This window comes from Artibeus jamaicensis, unplaced genomic scaffold (genome assembly GCF_021234435.1).
Source record: "Artibeus jamaicensis isolate MK-2021 breed Jamaican fruit bat unplaced genomic scaffold, CSHL_Jam_final contig_755, whole genome shotgun sequence".
In the NCBI taxonomy this organism is placed as follows: domain Eukaryota; kingdom Metazoa; phylum Chordata; class Mammalia; order Chiroptera; family Phyllostomidae; genus Artibeus; species Artibeus jamaicensis.
Genome location: NW_026521950.1, coordinates 2,493,500 through 2,518,709, shown reverse-complemented (window position 1 = coordinate 2,518,709; position 25,210 = coordinate 2,493,500). Strand labels below are relative to the sequence as shown.

The following is a 25,210-nucleotide window of genomic DNA, read 5'->3' as shown; positions in this document are numbered from 1 at the left end:
AACCCCTCAGATGGGGGTGAGACAGTCAACCCCACAGATTGGCGGAGACAGTAACCCCACAGATGGGGGTGAGGCAGTCAACCCCACAGATTGGCGGAGACAGTAACCCCACAGATGGAGGGGGAGACAGTCAACCCCAGAGATGGAGGGGGAGACAGTCAACCCCAGAGATGGGCGGAGACAGTAACCACACAGATGGGGTCTGTGGGGTTGACTGTCTCTCCCCATCTGTGAGGTTGACTGTCTCTCCCATATGTGGGGTTACTGTCAACAGGAGAGACAGTAACCCCACAGATGGGAGGGAGACAGACAAACCCACAAATGGGGGTGAGACAGTCAACCCCACAGATGGGCGGAGACAGTAACCCCACAGATGGAGGGGGAGACAGTCAACCCCTCATATGGGCGGAGACATTAACCCCACAGATGGAGAGGGAGACAGTCAACCCCACAGATGTGGGTGAGACAGTCAACCCCACAGATTGGCGGAGACAGTAACCCCACAGATGGGGGTGAGACAGTCAACCCCATAGATTGGCGGAGACAGTAACCCCACAGATGGAGGGGGAGACAGTCAACCACACAGATGGAGGGGGAGACAGTGAACCCCAGAGATGGGCGGAGACAGTAACCCCACAGATGGAGGGGGAGACAGCCAACCCCACAGATGGGGGGAGACCGAAACTCCCAGATGGAGATGGAGACACGCAACCCCACACATGGGCGGAGACACTAACCACACAGATGGGGTCTGTGGGGTTGACTGTCTCTCCCCCCATCTGTGAGGTTGACTGTCTCTCCCCCATCTGTGGGGTTACTGTCAACAGGAGAGACAGTAACCCCACAGATGGGAGGGAGACAACAACCCCACAGATGGGCGGAGACAGTAACCTCACAGATGGAGGGGGAGACAGTCAACCTCACAGATGGGGGTGAGACAGCCAACTCCGCAGATGGGCGGACAGTCACCTCACAGATGGGGGAGATAGTGAACCCCACAGATGGGAGGGAGACAGTCAACCTTACAGATGGGCAGAGACAGTAACCCCACAGATGGAGGGGGAGACAGTCAACCCCACAGATGGGGGTGAGACAGTCAACCAACTGATTGGCGGAGACAGTAACCCCACAGATGGAGGAGGAGACAGTCAACACCACAGATTGGCGGAGACAGTAACCCCACAGATGGAGGGGGAGACAGCCAACCCCACAGATGGGCGGAGACAGTAATCCCACAGATGGAGGAGGAGACAGTCAACACCACAGATGGGGTGAGACAGTCAACCCCACAGATTGGCGGAGAGAGTAACCCCACAGATGGGGGTGAGACAGTCAACCCCACAGATTGGCGGAGACAGTAACCCCACAGATGGGGGTGAGACAGTCAACTCCACAGATTGGCGGAGACAGTAACCCCACAGATGGAGGGGGGAGACAGTCAACCCCACAGATGGAGGGGGAGACAGTAACCACACAGATGGGCGGAGACAGTAACCACACAGATGGGGTCTGTGGGGTTGACTGTCTCCTCACATCTGTGGGGTGACTGTCTCTCCTCCCATCTGTGGGGTGACTGTCAACGAGGGAGACAGTCACCCCACAGATGGGAGGAGAGACAGTCACCCCACAGATGTGAGGAGAGACAGTCAACCCCACAGATGGGTGGAGACAGTAAAGCCACAGAACGAGAAGGAGACAGTCAACCCCACAGATGGGCGGAGACGGTAAACCCTACAGACGGGCGGAGACAGTAACTCCACAGATGGAGGGGGAGACAGTCAACCCTACAGATGGGGGTGAGACAGCCAACCCCACAGATGGGCGGAGAAAGTAACCCCACGATGGAGGCGGAGACAGTCTACCCCACAGATGGGCGGAGACAGTCAACCTCACAGATGAGGGAGACCGTGAACCCCACAGATGGGCGGAGACAGTCAACCTTACAGATGGGCGGAGACAGTAACCCCACAGATGGAGGGGGAGACAGTCAACCCCACAGATGTGGGTGAGACAGTCAACCCCACAGATTGGCGGAGACAGTAACCCCACAGATGGAGGAGGAGACAGTCAACCCCACAGATGGGGGTGAGACAGTCAACCCCACAGATTGGCGGAGACAGTAACCCCACAGATGGGGGGTGAGACAGTCAACCCCATAGATTGGCGGAGACAGTAACCCCACAGATGGGGGTGAGATAGTCAACCCCACAGATTGGCGGAGACAGTAACCCCACAGATGGAGGGGGAGACAGTCAACCCCACAGATGGAGGGGGAGACAGTCAACCCCAGAGATGGGCGGAGACAGTAACCACACAGATGGGGTCTGTGGGGTTGACTGTCTCCCCCCATCTGTGAGGTTGACTGTCTCTCTCCCATCTGTGGGGTTACTGTCAACAGGAGAGACAGTAACCCCACAGATGGGAGGGAGGCAGACAACCCCACACATGGGGGGGGGGAGACAGTCAACCCCACGGAAGGGCGGAGACAGTAACCCCACACATGGAGAGGGAGACAGTCAACCCCACAGATGGGGGTGAGACAGCCAACCCCACAGATGGGCGGAGACAGTAACCCCACAGATGGAGTAGGAGACAGTCAACCCCACAGATGGGCAGAGACAGTAAGCACACAGATGGGCGGAGACAGTAACCCCACAGATGGAGGGGGAGATAGTCAACCCAAAGATGGGCGGAGACCGTAAACCCCATAGATGGGCGGAGACAGTCAACCCTACAGATGGGCGGAGACAGTAACCCCACAGATGGAGGGGTAGACAGTCAACCCCACAGATCGTTGGACATAGTAACCTCACAGATGCAGCGGGAGACAGTCAACTCCACAGATCGGTGGAGATACTAACCTCACAGATGCAGGGGGAGACAGTCAACCCCACACATGGGCGGAGACAGTAACCACACAGATGGGGTCTGTGGGGTTGACTGTCTCTCCTCACATTTGTGGGGTGACTGTCTCTCCTCCCATCTGTGGGGTGACTGTCAACGAGGGAGACAGTCAACCCACAGATGGGAGGAGAGACAGTCACCCCACAGATGTGAGGAGAGACAGTCAACCCCACAGATGGGTGGAGACAGTCAACCTCACAGATGAGGGAGACAGTGAACCCCACAGATGGGCGGAGACAGTCAACCTTACAGATGGGCGGAGACAGTAACCCCACAGATGGAGGGGGAGACAGTCTACCACACAGATGGAGGGGGGAGACAGTGAACCCCAGAGATGGGCGGAGACAGTAACCCCACAGATGGAGGGGGAGACAGCCAACCCCACAGATGGGCGGAGACCGAAACTCCCAGATGGAGAGGGGAGACACTCAACCCCACACATGGGCGGAGACAGTAACCACACAGATGGGGTCTGTGGGGTTGACTGTCTCTCCCCCCATCTCTGAGGTTGACTGTCTCTCCCCATCTGTGGGGTTACTGTCAACAGGAGAGACAGTAACCCCACAGATGGGTGGGAGACAGTCAACGCCACACATGGGGGTGAGACAGTCAACCCCAGAGATGGGCGGAGACAGTAACCCCACAGATGGAGGGGGAGACAGTCAACCCCACACATGGGTGGAGACAGTAACCCCACAGATGGAGGGGGAGACAGTCAACCCCTCAGATGGGCGGAGACAGTAACCCCACAGATGGAGGGGGAGACAGTCAACCCCACAGATGGGGGTGAAACAGTCTACCCCACAGATTGGTGGAGACAGTAACCCCACAGATGGAGGGGGAGACAGCCAACTCCACAGATTGGCGGAGACAGTAACCCCACAGTTGGAGCGGGAGACAGTCAACCCCTCAGATGGGGGTGAGACAGTCAACCCCACAGATTGGCGGAGACAGTAACCCCACAGATGGGGGTGAGACAGTCAACCCCACAGATTGGCGGAGACAGTAACCCCACAGATGGAGGGGGAGACAGTCAACCCCAGAGATGGAGGGGGAGACAGTCAACCCCAGAGATGGGCGGAGACAGTAACCACACAGATGGGGTCTGTGGGGTTGACTGTCTCTCCCCCATCTGTGAGGTTGACTGTCTCTCTCCCATCTGTGGGGTTACTGTCAACAGGAGAGACAGTAACCCCACAGATGGGAGGGAGACAACAACCCCACAGATGGGCGGAGACAGTAACCTCACAGATGGAGGGGGAGACAGTCAACCTCACAGATGGGGGTGAGACAGCCAACCCCGCAGATGGGCGGACAGTCAACCTCACAGATGGGGGAGATAGTGAACCCCACAGATGGGCGGAGACAGTCAACCTTACAGTAGGGCAGAGACAGTAACCCCACAGATGGAGGGGGAGACAGTCAACCCCACAGATGGGGGTGAGACAGTCAACCAACAGATTGGCGGAGACAGTAACCCCACAGATGGAGGAGGGAGACAGTCAACCCCACAGATGGGGGTGCGACAGTCAACCCCACAGATTGGCGGAGACAGTAACCCCACAGATGGAGGGGGGAGACAGCCAACCCCACAGATGGGCGGAGACCGAAACTCCCAGATGGAAAGGGAGACACTCAACCCCACACATGGGCGAGAGACAGTAACCACACATATGGGGTCTGTGGGGTTGACTGTGTCTCCCGCATCTGTGAGGTTGACTGTCTCTCCCCCATCTGTGGGTTTACTGTCAACAGGAGAGACAGTAACCCCACAGATGGGAGGGAGACAGTTAACACCATAGATGGGGGTGAGACAGTCAACCCTACAGATGGGCGGAGACAGTAACCCCACAGATGGGGGTGAGACAGTAACCCCACAGATTGGCGGAGACAGTAACCCCACAGATGGAGGGGGAGACAGCCAACCCCACAGATTGGCGGAGACAGTAACCCCACAGATGGAGGAGGAGACAGTCAACACCACAGATGGGGTGAGACAGTCAACCCCACAGATTGGCGGAGACAGTAACCCCACAGATGGGGGTGAGACAGTCAACCCCACAGATTGGCGGAGACAGTAACCCCACAGATGGGGGTGAGACAGTCAACCCCACAGATTGGCGGAGACAGTAACCCCACAGATGGAGGGGGAGACAGTCAACCCCACAGATGGAGGGGGAGACAGTAACCACACAGATGGGCGGAGACAGTAACCACACAGATGGGGTCTGTGGGGTTGACTGTCTCTCCTCACATCTGTGGGGTGACTGTCTCTCCTCCCATCTGTGGGGTGACTGTCAACGAGGGAGACAGTCACCCCACAGATGGGAGGAGAGACAGTCAACCCCACAGATGGGTGGAGACAGTAAAGCCACAGAACGAGAAGGAGACAGTCAACCCCAGAGATGGGCGGAGACGGTAAACCCTACAGACGGGCGGAGACAGTAACTCCACAGATGGAGGGGGAGACAGTCAACCCTACAGATGGGGGTGAGACAGCCAACCCCACAGATGGGCGGAGACAGTAACCCCACGATGGAGGCGGAGACAGTCTACCCCACAGATGGGCGGAGACAGTCAACCTTACAGATGGGCGGAGACAGTAACCCCACAGATGGAGGGGGAGACAGTCAACCCCACAGATGTGGGTGAGACAGTCAACCCCACAGATTGGCGGAGACAGTAACCCCACAGATGGGGGTGAGACAGTCAACCCCACAGATTGGCGGAGACAGTAACCCCACAGATGGAGGGGGAGACAGTCAACCACACAGATGGAGGGGGAGACAGTGAACCCCAGAGATGGGCGGAGACAGTAACCCCACAGATGGAGGGGGAGACAGCCAACCCCACAGAGGGGCGGAGACCGAAACTCCCAGATGGAGAGGGAGACACTCAACCCCACACATGGGCGGAGACAGTAACCACACAGATGGGGTCTGTGGGGTTGACTGTCTCTCCCCCCATCTGTGAGGTTGACTGTCTCTCCCCCATCTGTGGGGTTACTGTCAACAGGAGAGACAGTAACCCCACAGATGGGTGGGAGACAGTCAACGCCACACATGGGGGTGAGACAGTCAACCCCAGAGATGGGCGGAGACAGTAACCCCACAGATGGAGGAGGAGACAGTCAACCCCACACATGGGTGGAGACAGTAACCCCACAGATGGAGGGGGAGACAGTCAACCCCACAGATGGGGGTGAAACAGTCTACCCCACAGATTGGTGGAGACAGTAACCCCACAGATGGAGGGGGAGACAGCCAACTCCACAGATTGGCGGAGACAGTAACCCCACATTTGGAGTGGGAGACAGTCAACCCCTCAGATGGGGGTGAGACAGTCAACCCCACAGATTGGCGGAGACAGTAACCCCACAGATGGGGGTGAGGCAGTCAACCCCACAGATTGGCGGAGACAGTAACCCCACAGATGGAGGGGGAGACAGTCAACCCCAGAGATGGAGGGGGAGACAGTCAACCCCAGAGATGGGCGGAGACAGTAACCACACAGATGGGGTCTGTGGGGTTGACTGTCTCTCCCCCATCTGTGAGGTTGACTGTCTCTCTCCCATATGTGGGGTTACTGTCAACAGGAGAGACAGTAACCCCACAGATGGGAGGGAGACAGACAAACCCACAAATGGGGGTGAGACAGTCAACCCCACAGATGGGCGGAGACAGTCTACCCCACAGATGGGCGGAGACAGTCAACCTCACAGATGAGGGAGACAGTGAACCCCACAGATGGACGGAGACAGTCAACCTTACAGATGGGCGGAGACAGTAACCCCACAGATGGAGGGGGAGACAGTCAACCCCACAGATGTGGGTGAGACAGTCAACCCCACAGATTGGCGGAGACAGTAACCCCACAGATGGGGGTGAGACAGTCAACCCCACAGATTGGCGGAGACAGTAACCCCACAGATGGAGGGGGAGACAGTCAACCACACAGATGGAGGGGGGAGACAGTGAACCCCAGAGATGGGCGGAGACAGTAACCCCACAGATGGAGGGGGAGACAGCCAACCCCACAGATGGGCGGAGACCGAAACTCCCAGATGGAGAGGGAGACACTCAACCCCACACATGGGCGGAGACAGTAACCACACAGATGGGGTCTGTGGGGTTGACTGTCTCTCCCCATCTGTGAGGTTGACTGTCTCTCCCCATCTGTGGGGTTACTGTCAACAGGAGAGACAGTAACCCCACAGATGGGAGTGAGACAACAACCCCACAGATGGGCGGAGACAGTAACCTCACAGATGGAGGGGGAGACAGTCAACCTCACAGATGGGGGTGAGACAGCCAACTCCGCAGATGGGCGGACAGTCAACCTCACAGATGGGGGAGATAGTGAACCCCACAGATGGGCGGAGACAGTCAACCTTACAGATGGGCAGAGACAGTAACCCCACAGATGGAGGGGGGAGACAGTCAACCCCACAGATGGGGGTGAGACAGTCAACCAACAGTTTGGCGGAGACAGTAACCCCACAGATGGAGGAGGAGACAGTCAACCCCACAGATGGGGGTGAGACAGTCAACCCCACAGATTGGCGGAGACAGTAACCCCACAGATGGAGGGGGAGACAGCCAACCCCACAGATGGGCGGAGACCGAAACTCCCAGATGGACAGGGAGACACTCAACCCCACACATGGGCGAGAGACAGTAACCACACAGATGGGGTCTGTGGGGTTGACTGTGTCTCCCCCCATCTGTGAGGTTGACTGTCTCTCCCCCATCTGTGGGTTTACTGTCAACAGGAGAGACAGTAACCCCACAGATGGGAGGGAGACAGTCAACCCCATAGATGGGGGTGAGACAGTCAACCCCACAGATGGGCGGAGACAGTAACCCCACAGATGGGGGTGAGACAGTCAACCCCACAGATTGGCGGAGACAGTAACCCCACAGATGGGGGTGAGACAGTCAACCCCACAGATTGGCGGAGACAGTAACCCCACAGATGGAGGGGGAGACAGTCAACCCCACAGATGGAGGGGGAGACAGTCAACCCCAGAGATGGGCGGAGACAGTAACCACATAGATGGGGTCTGTGGGGTTGACTGTCTCCCCCCCATCTGTGAGGTTGACTGTCTCTCTCCCATCTGTGGGGTTACTGTCAACAGGAGAGACAGTAACCCCACAGATGGGAGGGAGGCAGACAACCCCACACATGGGGGGGGGAGACAGTCAACCCCACGGAAGGGCGGAGACAGTAACCCCACACATGGAGAGGGAGACAGTCAACCCCACAGATGGGGGTGAGACAGCCAACCCCACAGATGGGCGGAGACAGTAACCCCACAGATGGAGTAGGAGACAGTCAACCCCACAGATGGGCAGAGACAGTAAGCACACAGATGGGCGGAGACAGTAACCCCACAGATGGAGGGGGAGATAGTCAACCCAAAGATGGGCGGAGACCGTAAACCCCATAGATGGGCGGAGACAGTCAACCCTACAGATGGGCGGAGACAGTAACCCCACAGATGGAGGGGTAGACAGTCAACCCCACAGATCGTTGGACATAGTAACCTCACAGATGCAGCGGGAGACAGTCAACTCCACAGATCGGTGGAGATACTAACCTCACAGATGCAGGGGGAGACAGTCAACCCCACACATGGGCGGAGACAGTAACCACACAGATGGGGTCTGTGGGGTTGACTGTCTCTCCTCACATTTGTGGGGTGACTGTCTCTCCTCCCATCTGTGGGGTGACTGTCAACGAGGGAGACAGTCAACCCACAGATGGGAGGAGAGACAGTCACCCCACAGATGTGAGGAGAGACAGTCAACCCCACAGATGGGTGGAGACAGTCAACCTCACAGATGAGGGAGACAGTGAACCCCACAGATGGGCGGAGACAGTCAACCTTACAGATGGGCGGAGACAGTCAACCTTACAGATGGGCGGAGACAGTAACCCCACAGATGGAGGGGGAGACAGTCAACCCCACAGATGTGGGTGAGACAGTCAACCCCACAGATTGGCGGAGACAGTAACCCCACAGATGGAGGGGGAGACAGTCAACCACACAGATGGAGGGGGAGACAGTGAACCCCAGAGATGGGCGGAGACAGTAACCCCACAGATGGAGGGGGAGACAGCCAACCCCACAGATGGGCGGAGACCTAAACTCCCAGATGGAGAGGGAGATACTCAACCCCACACATGGGCGGAGACAGTAACCACACAGATGGGGTCTGTGGGGTTGACTGTCTCTCCCCCCATCTGTGAGGTTGACTGTCTCTCCCCATCTGTGGGGTTACTGTCAACAGGAGACACAGTAACCCCACAGATGGGTGGGAGACAGTCAACGCCACACATGGGGGTGAGACAGTCAACCCCAGAGATGGGCGGAGACAGTAACCCCACAGATGGAGGGGGAGACAGTCAACCCCACAGATGGGTGGAGACAGTAACCCCACAGATGGAGGGGGAGACAGTCAACCCCTCAGATGGGCGGAGACAGTAACCCCACAGATGGAGGGGGAGACAGTCAACCCCACAGATGGGGGTGAAACAGTCTACCCCACAGATTGGTGGAGACAGTAACCCCACAGATGGAGGGGGAGACAGCCAACTCCACAGATTGGCGGAGACAGTAACCCCACAGTTGGAGCGGGAGACAGTCAACCCCTCAGATGGGGGTGAGACAGTCAACCCCACAGATTGGCGGAGACAGTAACCCCACAGATGGGGGTGAGACAGTCAACCCCACAGATTGGCGGAGACAGTAACCCCACAGATGGAGGGGGAGACAGTCAACCCCAGAGATGGAGGGGGAGACAGTCAACCCCAGAGATGGGCAGAGACAGTAACCACACAGATGGGGTCTGTGGGGTTGACTGTCTCTCCCCCATCTGTGAGGTTGACTGTCTCTCTCCCATCAGTGGGGTTACTGTCAACAGGAGAGACAGTAACCCCACAGATGGGAGGGAGACAGACAAACCCACAAATGGGGGTGAGACAGTCAACCCCACAGATGGGCGGAGACAGTAACCCCACAGATGGAGAGGGAGACAGTCAACCCCTCATATGGGCGGAGACATTAACCCCACAGATGGAGAGGGAGACAGTCAACCCCACAGATGTGGGTGAGACAGTCAACCCCACAGATTGGCGGAGACAGTAACCCCACAGATGGGGGTGAGACAGTCAACCCCACAGTTTGGCGGAGACAGTAACCCCACAGATGGAGGGGGAGACAGTCAACCACACAGATGGAGGGGGAGACAGTGAACCCCAGAGATGGGCGGAGACAGTAACCACACAGATGGAGGGGGAGACAGCCAACCCCACAGATGGGCGGAGACAGTAACCACACAGATGGGGTCTGTGGGGTTGACTGTCTCTCCCCCATCTGTGGGGTTACTGTCAACAGGAGAGACAGTAACCCCACAGATGGGAGGGAGACAACAACCCCACAGATGGGCGGAGACAGTAACCTCACAGATGGAGGGGGAGACAGTCAACCTCACAGATGGGGGTGAGACAGCCAACCCTGCAGATGGGCGGACAGTCAACCTCACAGATGGGGGAGATAGTGAACCCCACAGATGGGCGGAGACAGTCAACCTTACAGATGGGCAGAGACAGTAACCCCACAGATGGAGGGGGAGACAGTCAACCCCACAGATGGGGGTGAGACAGTCAACCAACAGATTGGCGGAGACAGTAACCCCACAGATGGAGGAGGAGACAGTCAACCCCACAGATGGGGGTGAGACAGTCAACCCCACAGATTGGCAGAGACAGTAACCCCACAGATGGAGGGGGAGACAGTCAACCCCACAGATGGAGGGGGAGACAGCCAACCCCACAGATTGGCGGAGACAGTAACCCCACAGATGGAGGAAGAGACAGTCAACCCCACAGATGGGGGTGAGACAGTCAATCCCACAGATTGGCGGAGACAGTAACCCCACAGATGGGGGTGAGACAGTCAACCAGATTGGCGGGCGAGGGGGTGAGACAGTCAACCCCACAGATTGGCGGAGACAGTAACCCCACAGATGGAGGGGGAGACAGTCAACCCCACAGATGGAGGGGGAGACAGTCAACCATGGGCGGAGACAGTAACCACACAGATGGGGTCTGTGGGGTTGACTGTCTCCCCCCATCTGTGAGGTTGACTGTCTCTCTCCCATCTGTGGGGTTACTGTCAACAGGAGAGACAGTAACCCCACAGATGGGAGGGAGGCAGACAACCCCACACATGGAGGGGGAGACAGTCAACCCCACGGAAGGGCGGAGACAGTAACCCCACACATGGAGAGCGAGACAGTCAACCCCACAGATGGGGGGGAGACAGCCAACCCCACAGATGGGCGGAGACAGTAACCCCACAGATGGAGGGGGAGACAGTCAACCCCACAGATGGGGGTGAGACAGTCAACCCCACAGATGGGCGGAGACAGTAACCCCACAGATGGAGGGGGAGACAGTCAACCCCACAGATGGGGGAGACAGTGAACCCCACAGATGGGGGGAGACAGTCAACCTTACAGATGGGCGGAGACAGTAACCCCACAGATGGAGGGGGAGACAGTCAACCCCACAGATGGGGGGGAGACAGTCAACCCCACAGATGGGCGGAGACAGTAAACACACAGATGGGGTCTGTGGGGTTGACTGTCTCTCCCCCCATCTGTGAGGTTGACTGTCTCTCCGCTCACCTGTGGGGTTACCGTCAACAGTAGAGAGAGTAACCCCACAGATGGGCGGGAGACAGTCAACCCCACACATGGGGGTGAGACAGTCAACCCCACAGATGGGGGAGACAGTGAACCCCACAGATGGGCGGAGACAGTCAACCCTACAGATGGGCGGAGACAGTAACCCCACAGATGGAGGAGGAGACAGTCAAACCCACAGATGGGCAGAGACAGTCAACCTCACAGATGGGGGAGACAGTGAACCCCACAGATGGGCGGAGACAGTCAACCCTACAGATGGGCGGAGACAGTAACCCCACAGATGGAGGAGGAGACAGTCAAACCCACAGATCAGTGGAGATAGTAACCTCACAGATGCAGCGGGAGACAGTCAACCCCACAGATGGGGGTGAGACAGTCAACCCCACAGATTGGCGGAGACGGAACCCCACAGATGGAGGGGGAGACAGTCAACCCCACAGATGGGCGGAGACAGTAACCCCACAGATGGAGGGGGAGACAGTCAACCTCAAGATGGGCGGAGACCGTAAACCCCACAGATGGGCGGAGACAGTCAACCTCACAGATGGGGGAGACAGTGAACCCCACAGATGGGCGGAGACAGTCAACCCTACATATGGGCGGAGACAGTAACCCCACAGATGGAGGAGGAGACAGTCAAACCCAAAGATGGGCCGAGACAGTCAACCTCTCAGATGGGGGAGACAGTGAACCCCACAGATGGGCGGAGACAGTCAACCCTACAGATGGGCGGAGACAGTAACCCCACAGATGGAGGAGGAGACAGTCAAACCCACAGATGGGCGGAGACAGTCAACCCCACAGATGGGGGAGACAGTGAACCCCACAGATGGGCGGAGACAGTCAACACTACAGATGGGCGGAGACAGTAACCCCATAGATGGAGGGGGAGACAGTCAACCCCACAGATCGGTGGAGATAGTAACCTCACAGATGCAGTGGGAGACAGTCAACTCCACAGATCAGTGGAGATAGTAACCTCACAGATGCAGGGGGAGACAGTCAACCCCATACATGGGCGGAGACAGTAACCACACAGATGGGGTCTGTGGGGTTGACTGTCTCTCCTCACATCTGTGGGGTGACTGTCTCTCCCCCCATCTGTGGGGCTGACTGTCAACGAGGGAGACAGTCACCCCACAGATGGGAGGGACAGTCAACCCACAGATGGGCGGAGACAGTAAAGCCACAGAACGAGAAGGAGACAGTCAACCCCACAGATGGGCGGAGACGTAAACCCTACAGATGGGCGGAGACAGTAACCCCACAGATGGAGGGGGAGACAGTCAACCCCAAGATGGGCTGAGACAGCCAACCTCACAGATGGGGGAGACAGTGAACCCCACAGATGGGCGGAGACAGTCAACCCCACAGATGGGCGGAGACAGTAACCCCACAGATGGGCGGAGACAGTCAACCTCACAGATGGGGGAGACAGTGAACCCCACAGATGGGCGGAGATAGTCAACCCTACAGATGGGCGGAGATAGTAACCCCACAGATGGAGGGGCAGACAGTCAACCCCACAGATCGGTGGAGATAGTAACCTCACAGATGCAGGGGGAGACAGTCAACCCCATACATGGGCGGGGACAGTAACCACACAGATGGGGTCTGTGGGGTTGACTGTCTCTCCTCACATCTGTGGGGTGACTGTCTCTCCCCCCATCTGTGGGGCTGTCAACGAGGGAGACAGTCACCCCACAGATGGGAGGGACAGTCAACCCACAGATGGGCGGAGACAGTAAAGCCACAGAACCAGAAGGAGACAGTCAACCCCACAGATGGGCGGAGACGGTAAACCCTACAGATGGGCGGAGACAGTAACCCCACAGATGGAGGGGGAGACAGTCAACCCCACAGATGGGGGTGAGACAGCCACCCCACAGATTGGCGGAGACAGTAACCCCAGAGATGGAGGGGGAGACAGTCTACCCCACAGATGGGGGAGACAGTGAACCCCACAGATGGGCAGAGACAGGAACCACAGAGATGGGCGGAGACAGTAACCCCACAGATGGAGTGGGAGACAGTCAACCCCAAGATGGGCGGAGACCGTAAACCTCACAGATGGGCGGAGACAGTCCACCTCACAGATGGGGGAGACAGTGAACCCCACAGATGGGCGGAGACAGTCAACCCTACATATGGGCGGAGACAGTAACCCCACAGATGGAGGAGGAGACAGTCAAACCCACAGATGGGCGGAGGCAGTCAACCTCAAAGATGGGGGAGACAGTGAACCCCACAGATGGGGGTGAGACAGTCAACCCCACAGATTGCCGGAGACAGTAACCCCACAGATGGAGGGGGAGACAGTCAACCCCACACATGGGCGGAGACGGTAACCACACAGATGGGGTCTGTGGGGTTGACTGTCTCTCCCCCCATCTGTGGGGTTGACTGTCTCTCCCACCACCTGTGGGGTTACTGTCAACAAGAGAGACAGTAACCCCACAGATGGGAAGGAGACAGTGAACCCCACAGTTTGGGGGAGACAGGCAACCCCACAGATGGTGGTGAGACAGTCAACCCCACAGATGGGCGGAGACAGTAACCCCACAGATGGAGGGGGAGACAGTCAACCCCACAGTTTGGGGGAGACAGGCAACCCCACAGATGGTGGTGAGACAGTCAACCCCACAGATGGACGGAGATAGGCAACCCCACAGATGGAGGGGGAGACAGTAACCCCAGAGATGGACGGGGAGATAGTCAACCCCACAGATGGAGGGGGAGACAGCCAACCCCACAGATCGGTAGAGACAGTAACCTCACAGAATCAGGGGGAGACAGACAACCCCACAGATGGTGGTGAGACACTCAACCCAACAGATGGGCGGAGACAGTAACCTCAGAGATGGAGGGGGAGACAATAAACCCCACAGATGGGCGGAGACAGTAAACCCACAGATGGAGGGGAGACAGTTAACCCCACAGATGGGGGTGAGACAGTCAACCGCACAGATTGGTGGGGACAGTAACCCCACAGATGGAGGGGGAGAAAGTCAACCCCACAGATGGAGGGGGAGACAGTAACCACACAGATGGGGTCTGTGAGGTTGACTCTCTCTCCCCCCATCTGTGGGGCTGACTGTCAACGAGGGATACAGTAATCCCACAGATGGGAGGGAGACAGTCAACCCCACAGATGGGTGGAGACAGGAAACCCACAGATGGGGGGGAGGCAGTAACCCCACAGATGGAGGGGGAGACAGTCAACCCCACAGACGGGGGGAGGCAGTAACCCCACAGATGGAGGGAGAGACAGTCAACCCCACAGATGGGGGGAGGCAGTAACCCCACAGTTGGAGGGGGAGACAGTCAACCCCACAGATGGGGGGAGGCAGTAACCCCACAGATGGAGGGGGAGACAGTCAACCCCACAGATGGGGGGAGGCAGTAACCCCACAGATGGAGGGAGAGATAGTCAACCCCACAGATGGGGGGAGGCAGTAACCCCACAGTTGGAGGGGGAGACAGTCAACCCCACAGATGGGGGGAGGCAGTAACCCCACAGATGGAGGGGGAGACAGTCAACCCCACAGATGGGGGGGAGGCAGTAACCCCACAGATGGAGGGAGAGACAGTCAACCCCACAGATGGGCGGAGACAGTAAGCCTACAGATGGGGGGGAAAGGCTGAATTCCTAACAAGCAGCCACTCTTCTGCCCCTGATTCGCTTTAACCGTGCCAAGGTTTGTGTTCACGATGCAGCCCTCGGTCACGGCGGGCTTGTCTGCCGCCCGATTCGGAAAACACGTCAGGAGACCCTGACCTCAAGCGCCATTCCTGCAGGGCTTGGCCGAGTGCCAGGAGCACCTCCTCTACACGAGTTCAGGGACCGGGCTACCGTGCCACCTGCTGAAGGAATCAGGTCCCCAAATGGCCTAGGCTCTTGTCGTTTTAAACGATGTGCACGAAAACTGACAAACACGACCACACAGATACTAAATAACTTGTTACCAAACAACGAATGGGGTAACAGTGAGACCCAGGGAGAACTCACCCAAGACACCTGGGAATGAAAATGAACAAACAACAACCCAGAACCCTGGGACACAGCGATGGCGTCCCAACAGGGCAATTCACAGCACCTGAGGCCTGCTTCGAGAAGCCGCAACCTAACTTCACACCTAAAGGGACCAGGAAAGGAACGAACAAAACCGAAAGGGAGTGGAAGGAAGGAAACACGAAAGATCGGGGCAGATAAAAATGAGAAGTCAGTGAGACCAAGAGTCAGTTCTTTGAGAAGAGTAAATATTAGACCAGACTCAAGATAAAAAGGGACGGGACCCAAACACACACGATCAGAAATGAAACAAGTAACAACTGAAACCATGGAAATAGGAAGGATTGTAAGGAAGTACCACAAACAACTAAGTACTGAGAAAACTGGACATTTGGACGCAATGGACAAATTCCTAGAAACATACCACCTTCTAGAACTGGGTCAGGGAGAATCAGAGAATTTGGACAAACAGATACGATTAGTGAAAGTGAGGCAGCAATCAGAAAACTCAACAAACGGGAGTTTTATTTGTTGACAACCTTGCAGAACAATTTCACCAAACATTCCAGGAAGAACCAACAGCCACCCTTCTCAAACCTTCCAGAAAATTCAAGAGGAGGGGAGACTCCCAAGCTCATTTTTGAGGGCTGCATTATCTGAATTACTAAACCAGATAAAGACATTACAAAGACAGGAAATTATAGGCCAACATCCCCAATGAATACAGATGCTAACATCCTCTACGAAGCAAACCGGGGATTTAGTCAGGGATGCAAGGTGGGTACAATACCCGCAACTCAATGAATGTGGTACACCGCACACACAAACGGAAAGATAAAAATCACATGACTGTTATCAACAGATGCAGAAAAAGCATCCAATAAAACCCAGCCCCCACTTATGACAAAACTGCTCAGCAAAGTGGGAATGGAAGGGACATATTGGTACCTCAACATAACAGAGGCCACACAGGATGAACCCACAGCCGGCATGACACCCCATGGGCAGAAACTAAGCGTGTTTCCCTTCAGATCGGGAGCAGGACGGGGTGACCGCTTTCACCTCTCTTACTGGACAGAGCCCAGGAGGTCCTGGCCACGGCAATCAGACCAGGAGAAAAGACAGGCCCCCGAACCACAAAGGAGGCAGCGGAACTATCGCTGCTCGCAGACAACATGGTGCTGTGCGCAGAGGGCCCTGAAGATCCCACCCGAACCACTAGACCTGGTCCATGAATCCAGTAAGTAGCAAGATACGAAATTAACATCTAAGTTGCATGTTTATACACCACCAGTGAACTGTCAGAAAGGGAAACTAAGAAAACCGTCCCATTGACAGCTGCATCAAAAATAAATACATAGAAAATAAACCTAGGGACAAATTTAACTGAGGACATAAAAACTTGTACTCAGAGACTTCCGCCAAGATGGAGGCATAGGTGGATGTGCCGTGCCTTCTCACACAACCAAGTTTAGAGACAACTAAATATTAGCAACAGAAAACACAGCCAGAACACGGAAAATTGAACTTTTCGGAAGTCCGTTAACAACAAATTCTTCAGCCTGACCGGTAAGGGGCAAAACCAGTGGCTGGTGAAGCGGGGTAGCACAGGAGGACTCAGTCAGACGGACTCAGGCGCGTGGAATCCAGGCACAGGGTTGGACCCAGTGAGCGACCCAGCGAGCGACCAGGCGAGCGACCGCGGGGGAGACAGAGGGGGAGCAGTGCTGCGTGTTGACTGCGGGTGGACAGGCGAGGGAGTGGGCAGTTGGACCGGGCCCAGTGGGTCCCCGCAGCAAGTGGCAGTGGAGGGCGCCGCCATTTCCCTGCTCTGACCCCACCTCCACATACAGCGTCATAACCCAGCGACTCTGAGTGGCCCGGCCCTGGAGAACCACCTAAGGCACTGCTCCTCACCCAGCTGTGAAAAACAGCAGAGGAGGTCGCCATTTCCCCGCTCTGACCACGCCTCCACATACAGCGTCACAACCCAGCGACCTGGGAGTCCAAGGCGCCGCTTCTCACACTTAAAGGACCCGAACAGACCAAAAGTGTCGCAAGAAGATCTCAAAGCCCCAGAGCCCATACATAGATCTAAGCGATGAAGAAATAGCAAAACTCTCAGACGCACAGTTTAAAACACTGGTCATCAGGATCCTCACAGAACTGGTTGATTATAGCCAGAAATTAGACAAATATATGAAGGCCAAACTAATTGAAATGAATGGAATTGCACAGGACACCAATAGCAATGAAAAGGAAACTGGGACTCAAATCAATAGAGTGGACCAGAAGAAAGCAAATAATGGCCAAACAGAAAAGAGTCAAGAAGCAAGAATTCAAAGAAATGAGGAGAGTCTTAGGAACCTCCAGGACATCTTTAAACGCTCCAACATCCGAATTATAGGGGTACCAGAAGGGGGAAAGGCACAGCCACCAGTGGAAAACTTATTTGAACAAATAATAAAGGAGAACGTCCCCAATCTATGGCAAAGGCGATAGACTTCCAGGAAATCCAGGAAGCTCAGAGAGTCCCAAAGAAGTTGGACCCAAGAAGGAACACACCAAGGCACATCATAATTACATTAGCCAAGATTAAAATGAAGGAGAGAATCCTAGAAGCAGCAAGAGATAAGGGGACAGTCACCTACAAAGGAGTCCCCATCGGACTGTCAGTGGATTTCTCAAAAGAGACCTTACAGGCAAGAAGGGGCTGGAAAAAGGTATTCCAAATCATGAAATCCAAAGACCTACAACCAAGACTGCTCTATCCAGCAAAACTTTCATTTAGAATGGAAGGACAGATAAGGTGCTTCTCAGATAAGATCAAATTCAAGGAGTTCATCATCACCAAGCCCTTATTATATGAAAGGTTAAAGGGACTTACCTACGAAAAAGAAGATAAAGAAGATGAACAGTGAAAGAACAGCAAACTCACAGTTATTAAGAACCACACCTAAAACAAAAGCAAACTAAGAGGACAGCTAGATCAGGAGCAGAACCATAGAAATGAAGATCTCATGGAGGGTTAGCAACAGGGGAGTGGGAGAAGGAGAAGGGGGGAGAAGGTACAGAAAATAAGTAGCACAAACGGTAGATAGAAAATAGATAGGGGGGAGGGCAAGAATAGTATGGGAAATACAGAATCTAAAGAAATTGAGACACATGGTCATAAACTAAAGGGGGGAATGGTGGGAGGGGGTGCAGGGTGGAGGGGAATGAGGGGGGAATAGAACAACTGTAATGGCATAATCAATAAAATATATTAAAAAAAAGAAAATGAAAAGACACTGAAGAACGGAACTGAAGTTACAAACAAGTGGAAGCACGTACTGTGCTCATGGATACAAAGAATTAACATCGTTAAAATGTCCGTACTACCCAAAACAATCTACAGGTTCAACGCAATTCCTATCCAGATACCAAGAGTCTTTCACGGAACTGGAACAAATATTCCAAAAACGTGTATGGACCCACACCAGGCTCCAGGTAGCAACAGCCATCCCAAGAAAGAAGAGCAAAGCTGGAGGGGTCAGGCGACCCGACGTCCAACTAACTGCACTGCACGTACACAGACCACACCTCGCGCCCAAGCCACCACCCTGGGCCGGCGTGGAGGGCAGCGGTGGTCGGCCGAGTGCAGCCCTCCCACGTCGGGTGCGCAGGGCTCGCTGCGGGCCTGCTGGCGACCTCCGGCCTTGGGGCCCAGCGGCCGGTGACCTACTTCCCATCGCTGCCTAAAATGAAGGCGCTCCCAGAACAGCATTCCCCTTCCCCTCATTCTGCTGTGACCCAAAATTTAGTCGGGTGACTGACGACTGAACACCCTGCAGATGCCCACATAGGTGGATTTTATCGGTGTTTCCATAAGGAGTTTAAGCCGTGGATCTAGGTGTAGAGAATTTTTTCAAAACACAGCAATCAGACACGGTTAGTCTCCACTTCAGTTTGCACGTCATGCTGCTTGATTTCCCACCTCCCCACGGACCGGACCGCAGGAGCCTGGCGCTCTGTGGGAGCACGGGAGCTCCCCCGGGCCCCCCCCCCCCCCGGACCCGCTACACCCACACCGTGCACTGCCCGCCCTGCCCGCCGAACACGGCCCCGACCCGCAGCGCCGCTGCTGCTGCGGCCAGACGGCAGTCTTCTCCCTCAGCAAGTCCTCGTTTTCAGTGGAAGGAAAAACATGTGGGAGGTGGTTTTCTAAGACTGATGAAAATTTAAAATATGAATTACAGCTGTGAAACGTCTGTATGTGTAAAACTAAGGCATTCACAGGAAGGAGGCCGTTCCGCATTTAAAAGCACGGTTAAAGCACGGTCACGTAAAGTGCACAAGCAACCCACGAGGAGGGCCCCTGAGCGGGATGCCGCACTCACCGGGAGCACGAGGCCGCGCAGTGTGATTTCCCCGGTCATGGCCATGTCCGAGCGCACCAGCCGCCCGCTGAAGAGGGAGGCGAGGCAGGTCACGATGGTGACCCCTGCCGAGGGCCCGTCTTTCGTCACAGCCCCAGCTGGGAAGTGCAGATGGACGTCTGTGTTGTCCAGAAGGTCAAAGCTTCCAGAGGCTTTAAAAAGGAAGACAGGATTTTAATGCAGGAAAGTTAAACCTGTTTTTACTCCTAAAAACGAAAATCAGTAATGTGTTGGATGAAGGACCACTCCCTCAGAACATGAGCAGGCAGGGAGGCCGAGGTGGAAAGCAATCTCGTTCTACTCACAGTGCGGCTAGAAATGACAAACCCTCGGAGTCAGCGTCTGGCTCAGGCTCTCGCCGATGGCCCTGGCGTGGGACCAGCGCTTCCACGTCCCCCGCCCCCGCCCCGTGCAGGCCCGTCCCTCAGTGAGGGCAGCTGCCCGCCAAAGCCGGCCTCGGTCTCTGCTGGGTTGGGACCTGCTGGGGCTCACAGTGCGTCTCCCGCCGCTGCGACCCCCGCCACTCACCGTTGGTCAGATGGTACTTCTTGGCGTTGCTGCGGAGCCAGCTGATGGCCAGGTGGGCAGACTCCTTCATGACGTCCCCCAGCTGGCCGGTCAGAGTTAGCTGGCCCTCGCCGTCCATGCGACTTGCCTCCACAAACATGATCTCCCCGCCCAGGGGGGACCACGCCAGGCCTATGGCCACGCCCGGCTGGCTCAGGCGCTCGGACACCTGTGCAGAGCGGAGGTGACGGCCGGTCGGCCAGGGCCCAGGCACCTCCGCCGGCTCCCTGGACCTCTGAGCACCTGCCTCACCAGGACTGGGAGGCCCCACGCCACCTGCCGAGGAAGGCTCTCCGCCGGGAGCGAGGCTGACTCCCCTCTCCTGACTTCCAGGGAGCACACCCATCCACCAGACTCTGCAGGACCGCTGTCTCGGGGCTGCGTGGACGCTTAGCCCTAGGCCCCGCTGCGTCGCCCCGAGTCTGTCTCAGGAGGCACAGACCCCCCCTCCACACAGCGAGGAGTCAGGGGCCCTGGAGGCTCCTGGCTCTGTTCCTGCCCATGCCCCGGGACTCCCTGGTCCCTCCCTGGAGCTTGGATGCCAGCAGCACTGCCTGGATGCCGCTTCAAACTGAACATGCCCCTCGCCTGAGGCCACGGGTCTAGTGCTGAGCCAAATACATGAGCAGAGCCAAGTCAGAGAAACAGAGTGGCCGTGGGAGACACCCTGCACCCTACTGAAGACACGGTGTCCGAGAGCGGAGTGCAATGCCTGCCAGCGCTCCCCGGAGAGTGTGACCTTCCCCGGGGCCAGTTACACTCGGGAGTGGCAGGGCTGAGGCCTGAGGACCAGCCAGGGCTGCTGATGCTCGGCCTTTTCCAAGGGACCAAGGTGGTGAGAACCCTGACTTTAAAATGTTCTCCAAAATCACGGTGGCAGCCAAGGAGGCTGCTGGGCACTATCACACATCACAGACCACTGGGACAGGAAATTAAACAGCTCTGGGGACCGAGATGACTCTCGGACTCAGACGGGGGGGGGAGGGTGACCATACTCTAGTCACGTCCCCAGAGCCCTGCGTGGGTCCTGTCTGCGGCTGGGACAGGTGCCACAGGGGAGGCCAGCCGGCACCCAGGACTGGAGACACAGGTGGCGCTGAGGGCCTTCCTTCCAGGGGCACGGCTCCCGCCGCACTGCCCACGCCCAACACAGGGCAGTGTCCCTCTGCCTGCTTCTACCAAGTCTGACTTGAGCCCCAGCCTGGACTCAGTGGCCAAGCCAGTATCCCTGTTGTAAATCTGTTAGAGCGGTGCCCACAGTGGGGAGGGCAGGCCCGCTCCCCATGTGGGGTGCTGGAGCCCCCGCCGCCTGGCGCAGGGTCGTGCGGCACAGCTGCCGAGGAAGAGGAGGGTCAGACCCCCAACTGTCTCTCATGAGGCACTGACGCTCACCCCCCTGGAGAAAACACGTCTCCAAGCTGAGGGCAAAGTGCAGCCTCCCCGAGCACCCGGTTCCACCGGTGCCCCTGTCCGCCAAGCTGCTGGCAGAGGGAGCCGCGTGGGGGGAAAACCCGAGGCCAAGACCGCTCACCTCCATCTCGTACATCGGCGGCCCCAGGATGTCCTTGAGCGCGTGGAAATCGATCAGGATGGGCATCTCGGGCGGCAGGCCAAGGTCAGCCGTGCCACTGATGGACTCGGGTTTGGTGTCCAGGACGTGCTCTCTGCACCCTGAGAGGGAGACCCCGGTTAGGGATTCTCAGAGCCTTGCGCGGGAGTCGGACAGAAGCACAGAGGAGTCCAACGGCTCAGCCCTGCGCATGTTCCCGAAGGCACAAGATTTCAGCTGTGTCTGCACCTCGGGCAGGAGACTCAGCCCTTCCGGAGCCCCCCCCAGGGGGGTGCCTCACCTTGTGCACGCAGCCCCCACGTGTGTCGTCTGCCCCCATGCCAGTGTGAGCTCCCGGAGGACAGTGACCTCGCCTGTCTTCCCCTTAAACGTTACATTCTTATCCCAAGAATGAGGCCCAGCAGTGTCCGATGGACAACCTGTGGGGGCCAGGGGTCAAGTGCAGCCAATGACCGTGCAGCCAATGACCTCGTACAGCTCTGTCAGACTGAGAGCACCAAGCCTTCCCGGCCCCTCTTCAGAGGGGTCCCACCAGCCATCCTGTTTCCTGAGAGGCAACGTGAACTTAGAAATGATGGACCCCACACAAGCAACGCCTCTTCGATAAACCGCGGCTCCATTCCACGGTTTCCCAGCGAGAAAGCACGTCCCCGCCACTGGCAGCCCCCCAGGGCGGGGAGCTGGGGCGTCCTCGGCTCTGGCCCCGGCCGGCACGTGAGGGTTGTGAGACACCACCTTTCTTTCGTGACCCTTGCCCCTCACACCAGGACTTTGGGAAACGACTACTGCGTGTGTCAGTGCGCAACGTGCAACAATCGCAGCCGCCTAGTGCCGCACAACCACAACACACTAGTTTGGCTGTGACTCTTCCGTTTTGCTTTCTCCCTAAGTTGAAAAGCTGTTTTTCACGAACTCCTTCCCTTTCAAAACTGGTTACTGACTACGTGTAATGACATCGCACCCTAATTTTAGGGCCCACTGATGACTGGACGCATCGCGAGTGTCCCTCAGTGGTGCCCACGCCCTGCGGCTCTGGTGTGACCCTCGGGCAAGGGCTCCTCCTGGACACGGAACCACAAGTGACACGGGAGACAGAGTGGACAGCGGGTCGGCCGTCCTGCCGCTGGCGGGCGACCGACCCTGCACGGAGCGTCAGGCCCCGTCTCTCTTCTCCCTGCAGGGCTCGGGGACCATCGGCCTCTTCTCTGTCATGCCACTGGATCTTTCGGAGTCTGGCTCAGCCACACCCGAGGGAGTCTCCGGATCTGCCCACTTTCCACGGCACTTGTCTGTTCCCAAGGCCTGGCGGTCAGCGGGTCACTCGGCAGCCTGAGGGGAAGGGCCTTCTGCCTGCAGCCGCCTGCGCAGGGTCAGAGCCCAGGCCCGTGGCAGGGAGGCGCTCCGCTGGCCAGCGCAGCTGCACGGCGCTCTCGGGGGAGAACCGGAAGCAGGTGCCACAGCCCCGTTAAAACTGACTCGGGGAAGAAACGCGCCGGTTTCCAGTTACCGCACCCTCAGGACCGAGCTCTGTGAAACCCCAGCTGACGCCGGAAGGGGCCGCAGGCTTCTCTGAGGCCTGATCACTGTCGCCGGCCCGGATCCCATTACCTCGGGAGGAGGGGAAGCGGGGGTGGGGGAGTTAGGGTGAAAGCCAACCCCCAGGTACGTAGCCAGGACACCTGGCCCCTTTGCAGGGAGCAGTGAACCCAGAGCTCTGAGCACTGAGGGGGGAGCGATTTCCAGAACAACCAGACCCAACTGCGTGAGAGACGATTCAAGCTTTAGGCACAGCAGCCGTGCCACGAGGAACTCAGCAACCGCAGAACCGACCTGCGTTTCGTCATGTTCCACGCTCAGGACACGAGCCCAGGGCACTGAATGAAGTGGCCTTCAGTGGTCTACAGGGACAGGCTGGGGGTGGCCTGAAAGACTCTCCGCCAGGCCTGTGGGAGGCGCAGTGAGAGGGGGTGCAGAACGCTGCCAGGGCTCCCCACTAAGACTGGAAGCAACAAGCAAAGTGTCATCTCCTGGAGACGCCACTGGGAATGTGCCCAGGACACAGCTGCACGCGTCCCCTGCACAAGCCTGTGGGGACCGCTCAGCTAGTGCCACACGTCCCCTGCCAGGAGGGGCGGCTGCAGCCAAGAGGAGGTGGGGGCAGAGCCCCCAGGATGCAGTGGTGGCCTCACCCAGACAAACATTCAAGCGATGTGGACTTTTTCGGGCCAGACGAGCAAAGCCAGGGAAAAAAGTCCAACCTCCCAACACAACGCGGGCCCCGCCCCCCAAGTCTTCCTGCTGGAATCGCGACCCTTTCTTCCTCTGGGTGCTGCTCTCGGGCTAACACAGCGGCCCTCAACACACGGAGCGTAGTCACAGGGAAAAGTGGCTGTTTCACCAAGGAGCAGAGGGCCAGGGAGAAGCACGTACGTGCTGTGGTTACCGAAGCGAGGGCGCTGGGAAAGGAGTTTCGGAAGTAACGAAGGGCACGGCTGAGAAAGCACAGGGACCGCCGACGCTGGCTCCCGAGGGCAGGGACTGGTGTGGCCTCTTGGGCGCACGGCACTCGGAGGGCCTGCCGGTCCGGTTCTGCAGGGACAGAGCCGAAGCGCAGATGGCAGTGCAGAGGGCAGCTCAGCCCTCGGCTCCCTCCCAGCAGTGCCGTCCACAACCGCCCAGGCCGGGCACACTGGGCTCGAGGAGCCAGGGCGTGAGCTGAGGCTGCCCTCCCCCTGAAATGCTCTCCTTGGTGGTTCTGAGCAACGTGAGAACATCCCTGGGAACCGGTATCGAGTTAAGGAAGGAGCGGTGTTCTCACTAATGCGGCACAAACACAGTGACAATGAGGCTAGTGACGTCACCTGAGGTGCCACTGAGGCTGCTCGAGCAGCTACGAGACGGAGTCAAGGCCACTGATGAGCTTCCAGTCAACGTGAGGTGAGGGTCCCGTCTTCCCTTCGCTGACGAAACTGTCCTCTCCCCAGCGGGAGGCCGGGGGACCCCAGGGGCGGGCCTTCGTTCCTGC

The 25,210-nt window shown here is 57.2% G+C and overlaps 1 protein-coding gene across 1 annotated transcript in view; it reads right to left on the bottom strand.

Moving 5' to 3' along the window:
- Positions 1–19,847: 19,847 nt before the first annotated feature.
- Positions 19,848–25,210, bottom strand: part of LONP2 (lon peptidase 2, peroxisomal) — a 42,182-nt gene continuing 36,819 nt past the window's right edge. The window contains exons 12-14 of the mRNA XM_037144797.2: positions 22,147–22,286; positions 20,577–20,784; positions 19,848–20,200 (exon numbers count right to left, since the gene is read on the bottom strand). Of these exons, the coding sequence (XP_037000692.2) occupies positions 19,863–20,200; positions 20,577–20,784; positions 22,147–22,286 (686 nt within the window). The 3' untranslated portion in view covers positions 19,848–19,862. The remainder of the gene's footprint in view (positions 20,201–20,576; positions 20,785–22,146; positions 22,287–25,210) is intronic.